The sequence below is a fragment of the Polypterus senegalus genome, chromosome 9, assembly GCF_016835505.1.
Source record: "Polypterus senegalus isolate Bchr_013 chromosome 9, ASM1683550v1, whole genome shotgun sequence".
Lineage (NCBI taxonomy): Eukaryota > Metazoa > Chordata > Cladistia > Polypteriformes > Polypteridae > Polypterus > Polypterus senegalus.
In genome coordinates this window covers 1,252,548-1,270,906 of record NC_053162.1, presented here as the reverse complement: position 1 = coordinate 1,270,906, position 18,359 = coordinate 1,252,548, and the positions used below count along the sequence as shown (strand labels likewise).

The 18,359-nt window shown below is 53.3% G+C and overlaps 1 protein-coding gene across 6 annotated transcripts in view; it reads right to left on the bottom strand.

The window, feature by feature from the left end:
• LOC120535056 (rap guanine nucleotide exchange factor 1-like) overlaps positions 1-18,359 on the bottom strand; it is a 93,969-nt gene that overhangs the window by 47,086 nt on the left and 28,524 nt on the right. For 5 of the 6 annotated variants that reach the window (XM_039762578.1, XM_039762577.1, XM_039762579.1 and 2 more), the window contains exons 2-3: positions 3,053-3,198; positions 2,752-2,930 (exon numbers count right to left, since the gene is read on the bottom strand). In XM_039762578.1, the coding sequence (XP_039618512.1) occupies positions 2,752-2,930; positions 3,053-3,198 (325 nt within the window). Of the gene's footprint in view, positions 1-2,751; positions 2,931-3,052; positions 3,199-17,377; positions 17,500-18,359 lie in introns of all 6 variants that reach the window. The other variant, XM_039762582.1, reaches the window with a different exon arrangement.

Genomic DNA, 18,359 nt, shown 5'->3' with positions numbered 1-18,359 from the left:
TGCTGCACGTTGGTGATGGCTGAACTGGCTCCCCACTCACTGTGCCAAGCGTTTATAAATGGAATGAATTCTTCTTTCTGTTTTTATTAGTCCATCTAAAGCTGCTTATTCTCAAACCTGCAGACTGCTGGGATGTCACACACTGTGTCCCCTCAGTCTGCGGTTCAGCAGGGCTGCAAATTCTACGAGGGACCAACAACAGGATACCACCAGAGTGGAGCGTACGAGATTAACTGGACCTACAGAAAGTGCTTGATAAGGTGCCACATGAGAGGGTGGGCATCAAACTAAAAGTGGTGGCGGTTCTGGGTGTGGCGTGTTGATGGGTGCAGAGTTGGCTCAGACACAGGAAGCAGAGGGTGACGGCGTGAGCTTTTAAGGGGACACCCAAGGCGGCCGGTCAGTCAGACTTGACCCTTCATAATGGGGAGTGTGGATTTGGGAGGGCGGCAGACACAAGTAGCGGTATGTCCAGGACCAGGAAGGAAGTGGGAGGCCAACTGGGACAGAAAAGAAGCCAAACAGAAGGCTTGAGCGAGCCAATCACAGCTTTGATGTTTGTGTTCATTTCCCTGTGCCCCCCCCCTTTGCTTTTGGGTTTGGGGGGTCTGCTCTTGAGCGCTCCCTGCAGTTCAACATGTCTGCACACATTCTTTTCTTTAAACACTTAGGGCACCTGTACACACACACACACACACACACACAGCACTCTGGGACCTCCTGGGCGCCACTGCATGCCCTAACAGGCTGCATTCCACACGTGACAGGGCGGCACGCTGCTTCCTGACGAGGCGAAGGAAATGTTCAGACTTGACTCGGACAAATCCCAGGTGACTCAAACTTGCACAATTTTAGTCAGAAGACAGTTGTGAGCGGAGCGCCATTGGTGTGTGTGGGGGGGGAACAGGAGGGCCATTGACTTCCTGCCTGTTTGGTGGCCCACTTTTTTTAACCCTTTCTGCCCTGCCCACCCTCGGCTCTAGAAGGCCGACACAGACACACAGCCCGGCTGCTCCTTGGACTTTTCACAGAAGGTGACACTTTGGGCCACTTTCTGGAAACTTCCCCATGGCTTTACCATTTCAAGCGGTTTAACATGATGATGATGATGATGGACAGACTCTCCTCCAAGTCGCCTTAACCGTCTTGTTAATTAATTGATAACTGATGAACTGACTGGACGTGCCGCCCATCATACCAGCAGCAGCCCACCAGCGTGTGGCTAAGGCCTGTGATTGGCCTGCCTGACTGGTGATGGCCGTGACAACACAGGGTGTGGGCGGCCAGCTGGAGGATTGGGCAGGGTGGCCTATTATGGCAGAAATAAAAATCGTGACGGCTGACCGTGAGGTGCGTCTCCCCACCCACTGCCCACCCTGTCAAACAGGACGCTGGACCCCCACCCCCAGGCTGAGCCTGCATTTACAAGTTCCGCCAAGCTTTCTATTTGGCGCCTCCTCTTCCTCATTTGGGCTGCCCAAAGTGCTGAGGTTTTCATTCGTATTTAGAAGTCGAGCTGAGCAGCTGAGGAGTCCAAGCGCTTTTGGTTGAAGATTTTTTAAAAAAGCCCCAAAGTTGCACAAGTGAAGGCTATAAATAGAGGAGGGCCGACGATGGCAGCTTTTCAAGATCACAAAAAGAGGAACTGAACTTCCCCATCAAAGACCCCCCAACACCACCAGGGTTTGGCCCACAAAAACGACGAGGTATCGGGACATTTGCATTTCTTCACTTAGCAGACGCTTTTGTCCAAGGCGACTTACAAAGGAGGTCTACAGAATGGTGTCGACCACCAGTTAGGCAGGCACTGTGGTGGAGCAGTTAAGGCTGGGGGGCAAAATCCCACTACTGACACCACTGGGTGACCCTGAGCAGGTCACGTCACCCGCCTCCCAGGGTCCAACCGGATAAACCAATCGTTACCTCAAAGTCGCCTCGGGTAAAGGTGCCAATGCTGGGGGTCTCTTTGAGACGTGCTCGGGAGCCGTTAAACCAATTCAAGCCATCAGAAGGACCCCGACATCAAAACCATCGGCCAAAAAAGGGGGAGGCCCCGAAAAGACACTCTACTCTGGGGGGTCGCAGCAATTTGGACGAATGGGGGCTACATGTGAAGAGCTGGGGTTGAGCTTTGATGCCACATGGTGGGGCCTGTTGAGTTTGGGGGTCCGGCTAATCATTTATTTGTACATTTTAAGACTTCATTCGGTTTTGAACATTGGGGGTGTAAGTGCCTGAGAGGAAGAACAGCAGGCATCACAGGTGGCACTAAAATGCTGACTATGGCATCAACACCTGCTTTTAGACCACAGGACTGGTGACCAAAGTGACTCTGAAGCAAATAAGGTGGCACTTTGCAGGGCATGAGCCCTGGAGCGCGGGACAAATCAGACAAAGTGGGACGACTGCGGTGAAAACACAAAAACGTTACGTGAAGCTGCCGTGTGCACCTCGACCCGCCGGGCTTAACTCCAGTGGTCCAAGTGGCACCACAAGCAGCCCGGCTGGCCTGGCCTCAAACTCATCTGCCCAAACGTCCACATCTAAAGAAGGGAGGAAGGGAAACTGTTGAGATGTCCGATGAGTAAAGCCCGCTGTCCCGGTGCCCGCTGCCTGTGTGCTTCCTACAGGCACTGCCCACACAGAGAGCAAGTCATGGACCCACAGACACGGGGGGTTCCCATTCAGATAAGATGATAAAAATGCCAGCACACCTTTTTTTTACCCTTAGCTCTTTGCCCGTTTCCTTACCTGTGCTGGATGCGGGGGTCGATCTGGACCAGGGGAAGGATGGTCTCCAGCACCGTGGAAGCAGAGCCCGGCAACATCTCCAGCACCTTGTTGTCGGCCACCATCTTGTCGACGATGGTTTTGAAATACTTGAGCGCGCTGACCACCTCCTTCTCCTGCTCCTCCAGTCGACTGAGGGTCTGATTGAAGACAAAAACACACAAAAAGAAGATTTGGGCACGGGACACAAGGAGCACATGGGCCCCCGGGGAGAGCCCACCGATCACTACAACCCCCCACCCCCGCCACGAGCTGCACCCACCTTCTTCACGGGCTTCTCGGCGGCTTTGACGGGCTGCTCGGGCTGCAGCTGTTTGCCCTTCTTTGACGGAGTCCGCCGTATCTTGGGAGAGTGAAACTTGTCCATCAACTTCATGGTGAAAGACGTGAGGTGGGAGCGCTGGGAGTCTGCAAGAGCAAGAAGACGAGCGGAAATCAGCAGCAGGCACCTGACGGACCTGGGACCCCCGAGCCCACCTACCACCACAAAGTAGAGCCGTGAAACCACGTGACATGTGACCGACTCGGGACCCCAGAACCCATCAAGGATTATAAAGTAGCACAGTGAGGTCAACAGCCCCCGTCAAAATAAATGACAACCCGGGACCACAGAGCCCAAAAGAAGAATTAAGAGGTGGTGGGCAGCGCCCACAACAGAGCACATCAGCAGCACCCATCAAGACCCCAGAACAACAACTGAGAGACGGTGGGCAGTGCCCATCACAGTGACTTGTGACATGTCCAAACAAGAAACAACCAATAGACTTGGGACCCCCGAGCCCACCAAACATCACAAAGCAGCACAGTGCCGAGACAGTCCCCATCAAAGCACATGACATGTGACCGACTCAGGACCCCAGAACCCATTGAGGACCATAAAGTGGCTCTGTGACAGGTGGACAGCGGCTGTCCTGTCTAAAAAAGTGACATCTGACCACCTTGGGACCCCTGAACCCATCAAACGCCACAAAGCAGCCAGACACGAATGTTTAGCCATAATGGTCTTCGACTCCCAGACTGTGTGAAAGGCACTATATAAAATGAAGATAGTGGGGGGCACAACTTGGACCCAGGAAATGCTGTATGAAAGACGCTATAAAACGGCTGGCACTTGAATATACCCGAGAGACTGTGAAAGGCGCTATAAAAACGAGCAGTGGGCAGAGTGGAGTGTCATCACATGAGGAGATCTGGACGTCACGTGCACTCTTTGAAAGGCGCTATATAAAATGGACGACGACACAGGAAGCCTTACTGAACTTTGATTCCCCGACTCTGTGAAAGGCGCTATAAAATAAACATGGCTGTAGAGGTCAGCTTTCCAGCCTCGCTGCAGTTGGACACACGGGGAGGCAGGGGTAGGAAGTGAAACATGCAAGCTGCTGGCCATTAGGGGGCGCCTCTGCCCCATCAGACTGCTGACTACCCGCTGTTTCTTATACTGCAGGGCGCAACAAGGGCAGAGCACTGGAGGGGATGCCAGTCCTTCGATGGGCACACACACATCATACTGGAGGTCAGCCAGGTCTTCAGCATGTGGCAGTAACACAAAGCATCAGTGAGATGCTTTTATCCAAAGTGACTTACAAAAGGACATGCCGGGGTGGGGTGTGCATTTTTAAACATTTACATAGACTGACTTGGCTCACACGTTTATCCAAAGTGACTTACAATTGGTTCCATTTCTTAATTGGTTTCCCAATTGGAGGACAAGCAGGTGAGGCGACTGGCTCAGGGTCACACAGTGGTGTCAGTGGTGGGATTTGAAGCCCAAAGCCTTAACCACTGTCCAACACGGCCTGCACTGCCAGAGGGAGAAAGAGAGCGCAGTCACGACTGGTGCAGGATTTGAACCCGGAACCGGAATGCAGAACTTAACATTAACAGGGGCCGTCTGTCATGTCCTCCCCTTGACCTCGAGGGGGCAGCACGCCTGAACCTCAGAGCCCTGTGGGGTTTGCTCCTTCCTCACAGACTGGGATCTGCGGACCACTGAGCTCACCGTCCTCTCCATGGACTTCTGCCATCTCGTGTCACAAAGCTTTATGCCTTGCTGCCTCCTCACAGCACTTGGACCCCAGAGTCAATTATGTGAAAGGCGCTATACAAAGTGACTCCAGGTGAATTTTATCGAAAGGCACAATATAAAATAAAGCAGCTTTTTAGTGTGAAAGGCGCTATAAAATGTGAGCACATGTACAGGGAGGAGTTTACTGAGCGCAGATCTAAGGGCGCTATAAAGGGAGTACTGCTGCGGCAGGCAGCCTCATTACACTCAAGTCCCAGGCCAATTTGGTGACACGAGTGGACATTTATGACGACAGGTGCAGGGAGCAGCTTACTGCACTTGGATCGCAGAACGACTGTGTGAAAGGTGCTATATAAGAGGAACATGTACAGCACACTTGAACCCCAGACACTGACCGTCAGGCACATCGCCAGTGGTGGCACCTCATGGCTGCCAGGTGGGCTGCGACTGTGGTGGCGAAGTGGGCTCCAAGTGCACAGATGTACATCAGGAATGGCGGCTGATTTGTCGTCACTTGGGTGAGGTCCTGTGACAGGGAGGTCCTCATGTGTGTCGAGACAAAGTTCACAGTGGCAATTAAAGTGACATCTGCGTGCCAAGACCTGGCGTTTGTCAGCAAAATGTGGCACCGGCGTGCTAAACACACTAAAAGTCAAAGGGGAGCATTTGGGAGTAAACACAGCGTAGTGTGGAGCGCTAGATAACACAAACACTCACAGACCCCCCACCGGGACCCCCAGCCTCAGCGACTGCCCCCACCATGAGCCAAGGCAGGCCGAGGGGATCGACATCATTCCCAATCCTGTTGGGCTTTTACTGCCATTCACCCAAAAGTCCCCTCCAGACCACCCATGTCAGTCAGTCAGTGTGCCCTGCTAAACACCCACCTTTTTATGGTTACGCTAAGGCGCTATAAACCTGTGAGATGAAGCATCAACTTTTGAAAAAGACCCTCGCTTGACCCTTGGAAGGAATCTGTGAAAGGCGCTATATGACAGGCCTACTGAGGCCGGAGCAGCTCTACAGCCTGGCCATACGCGGGCCTAGTGAGAGTCTGTGAAAGGAAAGGCGCTATATAAAATGAACAATGGCACAGGGAGCAGCTCTTTGACTTTACTCTATCTGGATCCCTGGGAGACTGTGTGAAAGGCGCTATATAAAGTGACTACTGGTGCAGGGAGCAGTTTTCAACCATTCTGTCCTTGGGTCCTGTGCCCGTCATGCCCACTGCCAGACTGAACTGGGCTTTGTCTTGTGTGGCCCGACAGCTGTGGCACCGGACTGTCAGTTTAAGACCCTCAGCGAGTTCCTTCAAGTCCCCTCATTAAATGATTTCACTGTGGCTCAGCAGTTGGTGTTGCTGCCTCGCAGCTCCAGAGGCCTGGGTTCAAATACCAACCCTGCTGCCATCTGTGTGCTCTCCTGATGTCAATCCAGGATTAGATTCTGCTTTGTGCCCCCCAGGAGTCGGTGGGTTCAGCCAACAGAGGTCCCAGCCCCATTTTGCAGTCAATGTTAAACGGCGCTCCTCTCGTGACTCCAGAGCTCCCGGGCACCGCCCTAACCCTCCACTGCCATCCAGTCTTCAGATGTGACAGGCTGGCAGAGCGGAAATCCGACAAGCTGCAGCCTCATAAACACGCCGTTTCCTTCGAGAGACGTCAGCCGCCTTCACATGCCACCCGAGAGTCCCGAGCTCACAGACAGAGACGCCCTGGGACAGCTGCCAGCGACTCGAGGTGCCCAGGAGGAATTGCAGCTGAGCCGGAGACTCGAGAGCGAGGGGACTAAAGAAGCTCAGAGCGGCGGGCGCAGCTAAAGCAGGGTGTGGCAATTAAGCTGATGCCGACGACTTCTTTGTCTTCTTCCCCCAAATCCAAATAAACAAGTGCCTTGGCATCTCACAAGTGGGTGGCAGATGTGGCGCACGCTGCCACAGTGTATTGACTGAGCCGGTGTGTCATGGCCAGTCCACACTTTTGTGTTTATAGAGCCTCTCCTCAACAGACGCCATTGTGAGATGCAGGGTGCTGTGGTATCCTCGGTCCATTTCCAAATCTGTGGGCACAGCAGTGGTGCCCACCCACTTTCTTTTTTCCTTCTGCCTTTAGGGTTACTGAGGCAGACGCCTGACCTACTCAGGGTTCAAACCCCTGATGGCGCAGCTTCTTTCTACAGGTGCCACTGCAGGTTCACATTTCTGCCAGTCCAGCCACCTTTAGGGACTACGGGGTTCTGACGTCAACATGACGTGATGTCACAGCAATAAAGACACACTGGTGCCTCGGTGGTCCAGGGTTCAAACCCCTTCTGTACAAACTGCATGTTCTGCCCACCAATCCCACTTTTCACTCAACTGGCTAAGCATTGGCTTGGAACTGGCATCACCGCCCAGGTCTGTTGCCCAGTGGCATGAGGACCAGGTTCAAGCCCCTTGAACCTTAAGGTCGAGAGGCGGGCGCATTAAAGGAATGGATGAAGATGAGCAGGGCCAACAAGGGCAACTCACCGACTGCCGAGGGCATGAGAAGAGAAAGCTGGCAGCACCTGGCACCACAAGTGAAGCTACAGTTGTTTGGAGTCTCCCTACTGCTGCTCATATCCCTCATTTGGACAGCAGGGGGCACCAGGCACTATTTCAGTGTGTGCCAATGACCAGTCATGGATATCTCTCAATGCCCGCCTGACTGCATGCTATAAGCATTCCAGGGGCGCTGGGGGGTGGATTGGGAGGCCAAACTTCCCTGTGGCTGAGGGGCATCTGGACTGCCTTGTGTGACCAGCTGTGGGCAGCCACCTTGACTGCAACAAATCAGAGATGGTCTCAGGACAAAAGTGCCAGTCACACCAGTCGAGGGCCCCCAGCTGCAGGTGACAAGCCTGTTGTAACAAGCCTGAGTGGCACCCAGGGGACCTCAATTTACCTGACATCACTAAAGAAGCCCCCCGCCACGGGTCCTCTTAATTGTCTCATGACACTCCCAGTGGAGCCAGCTGTTTATCTGCTGTCGCTATGGTGACGCCACCTGCCACCTGGTTGCGCTTTGGGCCTCGGGAGCTTAAGGTGGGCAAATCAGACAAATTCTAAATCCTCCTGGGATGACACGGCCCACCTCATCAAATGTGCCACTGTGGATGAAAGAGCCCGAAGGACGAGATGCCCAGGGTTTGGGGGGGTCCACAGACCACCACTGAATAAACTTGGGGTCAGAGGGCCTGAAGTGGCATCCTTTATGGGGGCTCCTGTCACAATATCCCTGCAATATAACACCCCCATGTAACTCCAGATCGGCCCACAAGGCTGGCACAAAAATATCTGATTACCTCTCCTGTAATAGGGCACTGCCACCTGCCTCCTTGGTACTTGAGGCTAAGGCCAGGTCAACCGCACCAATCCCAGCAGAAATCATGGCTTGGAGTGAGGGTGCCAATGTGAGGGCACCACTAAGTGGGACTGTGCCAGGTGACACCCACATTGACCAATAAACAAACTGGCAAACCTATGTATGCCAATTCAAAATTGACATTGGAATGTCATCATCCATGCAATAAAACAGTAAAATACGTCTGCAGGTTGGCACACGCAGTCAGTGGTGATCCCCACATACACACAATCACAAGAGGCTGGCACAGAACCACCCCGTTCAGTGAGCCAAGTCTTTTGTTATGTATGAAGGGAAGCCCTTTGTTGACTTCACATCCAAATTCAGGTTGGCATGTGCCCAATGTAGAAGGCATTTTTAAAGACGGAGGCCATTGCTATGGGATACAGGGCCACCCCACATTACACCAATGAGGGGCACCGGCATGGGCACGGCACTTCCTCTGTGGAGACGCTCAACGAAAAAAGCCAAAGCAACAAGATGTCCGAATGAAGGGTCTGTGGAGTCGTCGAGGGTGGCACATATAACTGCCCGCCCGCCATTCAGCCAATCACATGTAGCTCAGCCGTTCCCAACTCTCAGCATCTTTCTGGGCCTAAAATTTGGGCAAAATGACTCTTCTGTAAGTGGCACTGTGGCAATTGAGCTCACAACCTGGCAGGGCACAAGGCAAAGTTGATGTCTACATAGCCAGACCACACTCAGACAGTTCTAAAGGGAGGGGAGAGGCCAGCAATGCCTGGCACAGCCACCCATCCCTGCCACTTCTAGTAAGAAGCCGAGATGGATGGGTGCTGCTGGTGGGCCCTATTGGAAGTCACCCTTAGCAAGCGCCCCTCTGAATACACAAACAGATTGGCACAGAGCTTGAGAAACAGACCTGGGCGGCATGACACTCAGACATGGGGGTGGCAGGCGAGGAACAAAATAAAAATCACACCGAGGAGTGCCAAAGCCAGACGGGTACCACAGTGGCCCAAAGACATGTGACCAGTATGACGGCCCTCAGCACAGCCGCTCTTTCTGGGTCGATGACACAAAGTGAGCACTGGCAGCTCTCTGAAGCAAAAGCACACAAGGCAGTCCAGATGCCCGCGGGGCATTCGTAGCACAACAGGCTGCCTGCTCTGTCTGACCCGTTTCAGGACATTGGCGTCTCTCCCACACAGCTCTGCGTCACACCCAGGTCACCGGGGCGTCCCTCTGGCGTCACACACGGCAAAGGTCATGCTGTAAACAGGAAAAGAGGGCGGGCACTGGACTGTGGCTGCCAAGTGAACCCGGGTGAAACGTCTCACAAGGACCGTGGCATTCCAAGAGGGCGTCTGTGCATTTCTATGGATCTGAACAAAACGCTGGGCTCAGACCTCGGAATGCCATGCTGGTGTATGTGAGGGGCAATGTGTGCCAGGCAGAGCGCCAGATTTGTGGGGATGACGTTTGAATGAGGTGGCACGATGCCAAGACGGAGAAGCTGCTCCACATACGAGGCTGGCTGAGGGGTCCCCAGCTGTCACCAATCTAATGGCAGAAGGCAAGTCGCTTCATTGAAGTCCTGATGTCCGCCACAAATGAACCCTGCCATTGTCTTGGTCTCCGCAAGGGTGGTCCGAGAAGCCATCGTGTGACTGGGGGGCATCACAGACACCTTTCTGGTTACTCGGTTTGGTTTGAGCTGCAAACATCAAAGACAGAAGATGAGAAGCTGGCTGCACGCATCACAACACGACAGGGTGACACTGGTGCCGTCAAACCACACGGGCACACAAGATAAAGTGACTGAACGTCTGGGAATGCCCTAAAGGGGGCACAGCTACTTGCCATTCTCATTCTCAGAACTCAGTCAAAGCAGGAAGGAAGGGCAGACACAAAAGGCCTGCCAGTCTGGAGATGGCCAGAAGGGGGCACTGCTGCTCACCAACAAGCCAATCAAAGTGCAGCGAGGGCACCGAATGAAACAACAAGGATAAAGTCTAACAAAAGGACCACATACTGCACACAATACACACACACACGGGGGTCTTCACTTCAGAGCTTTGTGTGGGGGTACCCCTCGGTGAATCAAGTGGCACCGTCAACGCAGGAGCTTGTGGAGCGTTATTGTCAGTGCTCAGGGGGTCGGGAAGGTCATTCAGGATTGCCCCGGTTAATCAAGCTCAATCATCGGAGCGATATTGGGTTGTTGGGGTCGGCCGCAGCCCACCTGCCATGCCACCACAGCCCACAAGTTAGGAAACCCTGAATGAATACACCAGTATGAAGAGAGCATACACAGTAAATGAGAGGGGGCTACAAAAGGCACTATATAATGTGGAGGCTCACGGTCACAGGTCACCTCGTCACTCCAGCTGGCTCCGACTGGAGGGCTCAGCTCCTTCCGTTGTCCCTTTGCTGGATGGCCCTTCTGGGCTGCTCTCCACCGGACTCTCTCTCTGCTGCTTTGTCGTCTTTGTAACGTGGGCATCAAAAGAGCACACGGGACTCCTGGTGAGGCCTGGCCAGGGTGGTAACTGGCTCAAGCCTAGCCAGCTGGCGTCCACCGTCCCACCCGAGTTGTGTCACCTCTCAATCTCCACTCAGTTCTGCTCCTCGCTCGCTCTCCGTGGTGCTGAACCGCCCAGAACCTTCTCTTCTCTTCTCTGGACCACGAGAGCAGAAGATCAACTCATAAAAAGCAGGAAACTCACACAGGGTGTAAAACGGGAAACCCAACAGAACCGAGAAGGCCCGACTGCACACATCAACAGAACTCAAAGTGGGCTTCCAAAAAGTCCGCCACCTCAGGACAGCAGATAGCATGAGCTAGAAACGGGGACATTGAAATTCTCAAAGTGACAAATTGGGCTCCAACCAAAAGATACAAAGACGTGACCAGTAGATGTGATGGCCATCCGTACATCTTTGTGACCCGCTTATCTGGGTTGGGGTCACACACACACACACACACACAAAGGGACAATTCAGCAGCGGCTTCTCTGATGTTCCAAACCTCTTGGTGTGAATGCCATGAAGTGAATAAAGTTTACCGCCTTGCTGCATTGTGATGCCCATGAGGACGCAGCTTTGAAGCGGACGCGCTGGCACAGCACACCATAAGGTGCCTTAATACACTCAGTGGCGACACTCCGTGACATCGTACTTGGGTGCCACTGGTCAGACCACTAACCACCACTCTGCTCCCTGACTGTAAATTAGGGCTTAGGGTGACAGACAATCCCATCGCTGCCACCACCAGCACCACCACTCTCTCTCCATGCCCGGCCCTGCCATCACAAGAGCAGAAATAAGGAGCTGTAAATAGCAGAGGTGCCAAGTGCCACCCATAGGCTCAGATGACAGATTCGGTGCGGTGCAGTGCTCGTGTTGCAGCTGGTGTGCCGAATGTCCTTCCATTTTTTTTTTTTTTGAGACCCCCAATTCCAGGGTTGCACCCCAACGCCTCATTTGATATTAAATGTCTTCATTCAGGTACCCAAGCCGGCCAAGCCTTCTTAAAGTCTCTGCTGCTGGGCAGTGCCATCATCCACATTACATTAATAATTTTAATAATACTGTACTTATATAGCGCCTTTCACAAGCTCATTTGTAATTTGAAATGCAAATATAAATCGAGGGCTTGCTGCAAGTCAAGCAGATTCACCCACTCATCACATTTCAACACCTGGGGGTGACAAGAGGACGGGCACCGTACAGGAAAACGGCCCCGAGGGGTCGCCAGTCCATCACCACAGTCCGGTAATCTAAGTCTGGACAGACCCCACCGAGCGAGAAGGACCTCGCTGAAGATGCACGACTGTTTTCGGTTTGGTCACCCGCTGGCCCCATATGGGTGCAGGTCACACCGACTGACCACTCTGGAATGAGCTGCTATGTTATGGACTGGCATCCCATCCAGTGCTGGTGCCCAAGCCCCTTAACTGGACCAAGTCACAAGAAAGAGAGGGAGGAAAATATAAAAGCAGCCCACCGAGAACAATACCTGCTGCTCCCACCCCCTTAAACAACGAGACCACTGCACACAAATGAATGGCCATTCATCAAATCACGGCATCCAAATGATGAGACCACCAAGGACAAGGCAAAGGTCCCCAGCTTCACACATCAAGCGTCACGCCCTTTCTTCTGCTCGACTTCCAAAGCCCACTTGGCAGCCTCAAAGCAGAGGTCAGGAGCCCCCCCCCCATCTGTGGTGACCCCACCGAATCGCAGTTCCTCATCCTGTGTCTCCCGATTCTGCCTTCTAAACCTACAGGCCTGAGTTTCACATCACTTTCTGGAAGCAGCTGCTGCTCGCCCAGTTCCTGCCCAGCTGCGCCGCGAGCCCACCGACATCCTGCCGAGACGAGTCTCACTGCTGCCCACAGGGGACGACGTCACCAAGAGGGAACACCCAGGTGAAGGCCTTGGGTCAGGAGATGAACTCAATGAGAGGGACAGTGGAAGGACAGGCCACCAGCTGAAACACTGGGCAACACCTCAACTGTCAAGCTGAGGGTCCCACCCAAGACGCGTGGCACACAGGGACATCAGGAGGGCCCTAAACGTCTGCCACTTTACTACCATCACCTCTAAACTCCTTGGTGGGGGGTATCGATCCAAAGCTCTCAGATCAATAGACACATTTGGGGCTCAGAGAGGGTGACAGAGTGACAATGGAAGGACAGGCCACCTGCAGAGCAGCCTTGAACACCTCAACTGTCAAGCTGAAGAACACACCTGAGATGCATGTCATGAGGCACACCAAGAGGCCCCAATGGTATGACACCGATATTACTGTTAAGCAGTGTCACCGTCACAGAGTCGGGCTGCTCATTGTCCCCCGGTGTCAAGTGACATGCATCTCAGGTCTCCACGGGCTCCTCAGTGTCACTCTGTCCCTCATGACATGTGTCTCGGGTGTGTTCTGCTTGGCAGACGAGATGTGGCCCAACACCCTTTAGCAGATGACCTGTCCTTCCATTGTCCCTTTCAGTCACCCCCTCTTGAAAGCCCCCAGTGGGTCCCTTGATCCAAACATGTCATCCATCCTCCCCACTTAAGGACTTGAAAGCCAGTGACACTGAAGTACAACGCTGAGGTCAACAGCAGTAGCAGGCAGTTGGGGTCTCTTGGTGGCCCCCTGTGCCACAAGTGGTGTTAGCTTCTGCATGGTGGTCTAAGTGCTGCCCAAGACTGTTCAGTGGACACTAAGGGGTGGACGACGCACTGGACAAACGGGGCCCACTCTGGCAGACGGTCTGTAAGCCTACAGTTCCACTGGTAACCACCAGATGCCGCTGGCACAACTGGGCACCCTGCCTGCCAACCCCCACAAGTGTCACACCACGGGGCAATGGACTGGAGATGCTAAGCTGGCAAACTGGCAATGGCACCCCAGACCAAACCCAACTGAGGTGCCCTGCCACTAGTGTCTCTTTGTGGCCACGCTCTGGTCCTTAGTGGCTGGAGTGACAGGCCACAAAGTAAACCAGAAGCCAGAGACCCTTAAATGAGAGAAAAAAAAAAACAAAAAACAAAGTCAAACTCTGTAAACGATCCTCGCGGACCCCCGACAGCAGCAGCAGCAGGCAGTGGGTGTGCCACACACCCCTTCACTCCCACCAGTCTTCATCACCATCTGGAGGGGCGACCTCGCCCTTCGGAGTGGAATTACGGGCACTTCCCTCGTCAGCTCCGTCGACTCGGCGCCCGATTGTCGTGTTTCAATTCACGATTCTGAAGTCCGGGGGTCCAGTCTGTAACCCACCCCGGACCCCACAGCAGAGGCCCCTCGGAGGACTAAGTGATGTTCAGTCGCACTGCACACAGAGGCAGACGGACACAGCTGAGAGATGCCCGGCCCAGCGTGGCACATGCCAACATGAAACGTGTGAGCTGTTGACTAGCAAGGCTTGCTGTGAAGATCTAAGGGACGGACGAGATGAGTCACTTCAAACGGACCACCGCAGGCCCCTCACAGATCAAAGCCTCTGCAGCTCCTCGGGGTGCTGGGCAAGTGTGCCACTCACAGCTGCTCTTCAAGGCTTCTGATGTGCCAGCTGAAGGTGAAACTCTCAGATCATCTCCAAATCGGTGGCATCTGCTCGCGCCTGGGTCCAAGCTGATCGCATACATTCACTCAGTGACTGCCCAGTTGGGATGGGCACAACTGCTGCCAAGTGAAAAATGCAGTGAATTGGGCCTGCAGATGAGGCCTTCACTGGCAACAAAAATAGAGTAGCAATGCAGCGGGCACATCTGATCAATATAGCGCCTTGTCTAAGACAAACAAGAATACAAAACCAATCCATCACAGCGAGTGCCCAAACACCACAAGACGCTGAGCCATGGGTGGGGCGCCCCCTGGCAACTGTGCAGTGAACTGCAGAGGAATGACTGGAGCTGAAGGAGAACAGCAGGTGGATGGGGAGTGGCAGAGCGGTGCCATGGCAGAAAAATCAGTCGGTCAGGCAGCAAGGCCAGGATGTGAAACCAAAAGTGTAGCGGAGGAGTCAAAAACCAAAAAATAAAAATAGAAATAGAAAATCAATTCATGCAACCGAAGCCAAAATGTGTGCCAATTCACGAAAATCGAGAAAAACGGAACAGGAGGCCCAAATCCAGGAGTGGCAAGCTTAGAGAGACTCATCCAAGCAGGGATTGCTCCTTTTGCCGAGTACTGGGTGAAGGGTCTCAGCACTCCTAGCAAGGAGAGACGATGGGCACACAAGAGCACGATGCCAGCCAGCAGGCAAGCCAAAGGACAAACCACATCAATGGTGCGCGCGCGCGTGTGTGTGTGTGTGTGTGTGTGTGTGTGTGTGTGTTGAAACACCCTTGGCAGAGCACACCAACAACACAGATTCAATATGCCAAGTCATGTGATATGCCGTGGCATCCCATGGCCAGTCCGGTTTGGGGGGCATAGCACATTAACTGAGCCAATGGGTTTGCTTTATATAGCACCTTCCACCATCCCCTGTCATATTATACTCCTGACAGAGCTTGGCACTTGGTTTATATAATGCCACTCATCACGCCCCAATCCTATTTCATTATTGATATACTTTGGCTTTACAGCACCTCTTGTCGTGTCCTTGTCATATTATGTCACTAATGTGGGTTGGCTTTACAGTGTCATCTTTTATTATTTATATACTTGGTTTATATAGCGCCTTTCTTCATGCCCTTCTGTCATTTCTGATTATTAGTGTAGGTTGGCTTTATAGTGCCCTTCCTTATGGCCCGGTTTATATAAAAAGCCGTGTGTTACAGTGGAGCCCTCGTGTGCTGTGTGGCGCTGCCCGCTGTGCCTTCGTTGTCCTGTGCACCCCAGGGCATGTCGCACGGTAACAGAGTCACAGAGGGGACGGTGCGAGGACCTCATGAAGGTCTTCAGAATCCTCAAAGGCATCGAGAAAGGAGAGCCAGCAGAATTCATCGAGGACCCCTAGAGGAGGCTAAGGAGGACTTTAAGAAGGACCTGAAGGAGATGATGGGACAGCTGAACTGGTAGAGGGGGACAAATGGAGTGGCCAGGTGGTCTCCTCTCGTTTGTTAAGGTCTATTAGGACATTTGTGACAAGAAGAAGCCGACAGCCTGGTGTGGTGTGTGTTTTACTCTGGAGGACCCCCCACACACACACACAGACAGACAGAAGGTGAAACCGAAAGCGTGTCGCTCGCTCGCTCGCCCGCCCGCCCACCGCCGTCCTCTTCTCGGATGAGTCACCATCGGCCCCCTGTCAGAGCCCTGCGGTCTGCGAGGATGACTTTCCTGTGAAAGGGGAACTGGGGCCGCGGTTTTTAGTTCTACGTGCAGAGAAGCCGCTTGCTCTTCTGACTTTAGCGAGAGCTCAGCTCGCCCTCCAGAGCCCCCCAGATGCTGCATGACCTAACGGGCAAAGCATTTGGGTGCCGCGTGCGCATCTTTCTTTCTAATCCATTATAAACCCGACGAGGTCTGTTTTGCAGATCAGGCTGGCGGGAGGCCACAGACGGCGGGCCGCTTTCTTCATAACGAATTGTGAAATGAAGCCGCCGCTTGAGCCGCTAATCCAGCGTTAGGCCTGGCGAGACGGCGGGGGCTGCACTGCCAGGGGGACAAGCAGCAGAATAAATAATGGCGCAGTGGAGGGCACGTCCGACCCCATGAGACACGCAGGTTGTCCACGTTTCACTTATCGGTGGGCTCCGGCAGAGCGAGATCTGCTCTCCTTCATGCCCACCTGACTTGTGACTGGGCATCGATGGCCTTCACACTTGTGGTCCCGCCCTTCTGGCACGACCGCTGCCTCTCGTTCTGGGAGTCGGGGTACAAATGACCGAGCTGTGACGTTGAAGCAGAAGCCTGGACAACCTGTGATGAGCCGAGTGACGAGCCACACGGCCTGAGTGGGGGGCTTCCTCACCTTTGGGTTCCGAGTCCTGTTCTGCTGGATTTCCATCCTCAAATCCGCTTTCTCTTCAGGCCTAACTGACACCTGATGGGCACAACTGCTGCCCAAATCCGCTGATCCTCCTCCTCTTCCCCTCCATTGTCCTTTTCTATTCTCTCTGACTATCGGCAGCGGGGATTAGTGGGGGTCTTCCGGCCCAAACGTAGCTCAGTGCCGGTTGAAGGGGCAGCTAATCCAGGGACGGGCGGCTGTCCCATCAGGACTTGGGAGGTCAAACGGAGGGGGGCAGCTGGGACCGCCAGTAAAGAGAGAAGGCCAGACATGAGGTAGAGGAGGTGAGCAGCCCACCCATTCACTTCTGGCCGCAGTCTGGCGGGCCCTTCAGGTCTCAACTCCTGCTGTGCCGAGTGACTTCTTGTGATTTACCTGCTGGCCGTGCTACTCACCCTTTGCCTCACAGCGATATTTTCCTCTGCCCACCCGTATTTGTTGCTTCCTTTTGCCTTGTTTGGCATTCGAATGTGTGACGGGGGTCCCCAGCACACTGGCATGGTTTGGAGACCCCACCCTAGTCCAGTCGAGACATTGCTCTCCTTCCCCCCCCCCAATTGCATCGATTTAGCGTTACTTTCACACCTGGCATGACAGCCCAGCCACACGCCTCGTTCACGTGGTGTAAGAAAGTCGCTGCCACGCCGCAGTTACTGGCATACAACTTCGGACCGAAGAGAAGGGGCAGACAAGACCCACTTAGACCCTCATTTGGTAATTTGATTATCCTTGTGGATTTTTTTTACCCTCCTTCAGGCAGGCAGCGTGGCATAGTGGTGGCATAGCAGGTGAGGCTGTGGATTCAAATCCCACTTCTGACACCAGCGTGTGACCCTCAGCAGGTCGCTTCACCTGCCTGGTGCTCCAGCTGGAAAAAACAAAAGAAATGGAAGCAGTTGGACCTCAAAATGTCACAAATCACCCTGGACAAATGAAAAAGTACGCAAGTGTGGCCGGGTCTGGACATTCGATTTCAAAACTCTAGCAACCTGACGGACACACAGATACACAGACGCGTCTTCTGCTGCTGCTTATGAGGATAAGCGGATTTCTGACCCTGCTTGACGTTTTCAGCACTAACGTTTAAACGCGGAATATATTTTGTAATGCAAGTAGTGACGAAATCCACTGCATCTGTCATTCCAACAGATGGCGCTTCACAGACATTGGCACCACTTTTACGACTCCCACACCAGATGACATAACAGAGACGTACCCACTAGACGGGCACACGTCGCCCTATTAAGGTGGACAAGCTGACTCTATTGGACGTACTCAGCACTAACGATCACACTGTGCCATCTTTCAGAATGTATGTTGCAATACGGACTAATAAAACACATTATGTTTGTCACTCCAACAGATGGTGCACCACAATTTATTACCATTACGTTTATGAATCTTACGCCAAATGGCATAAAACAGATGCACTGAATTTGTCATTCCAACAGATGGCGCATCGCAAACCTCAGCACTGCTTTTACAAATCCCACACCAAATGACACATAACAGAGACGTGTCAACCGGCCGGACACACGGGCGCTCGGTCAGGCGGACTTGACTTGCAACATTTGAGACACGGCTTACGTCTCCATTGCTTTGCTCAGCAGATGCTTTTATCCAAAGCGACTTACAAGAGAGCTCATCCTAATGGAGTAAATGTCAGTCCAAACGGGGCAGGACCAGGTGACAACATTGATCATCACAAGTGAAGAAAATGCCAGCGAG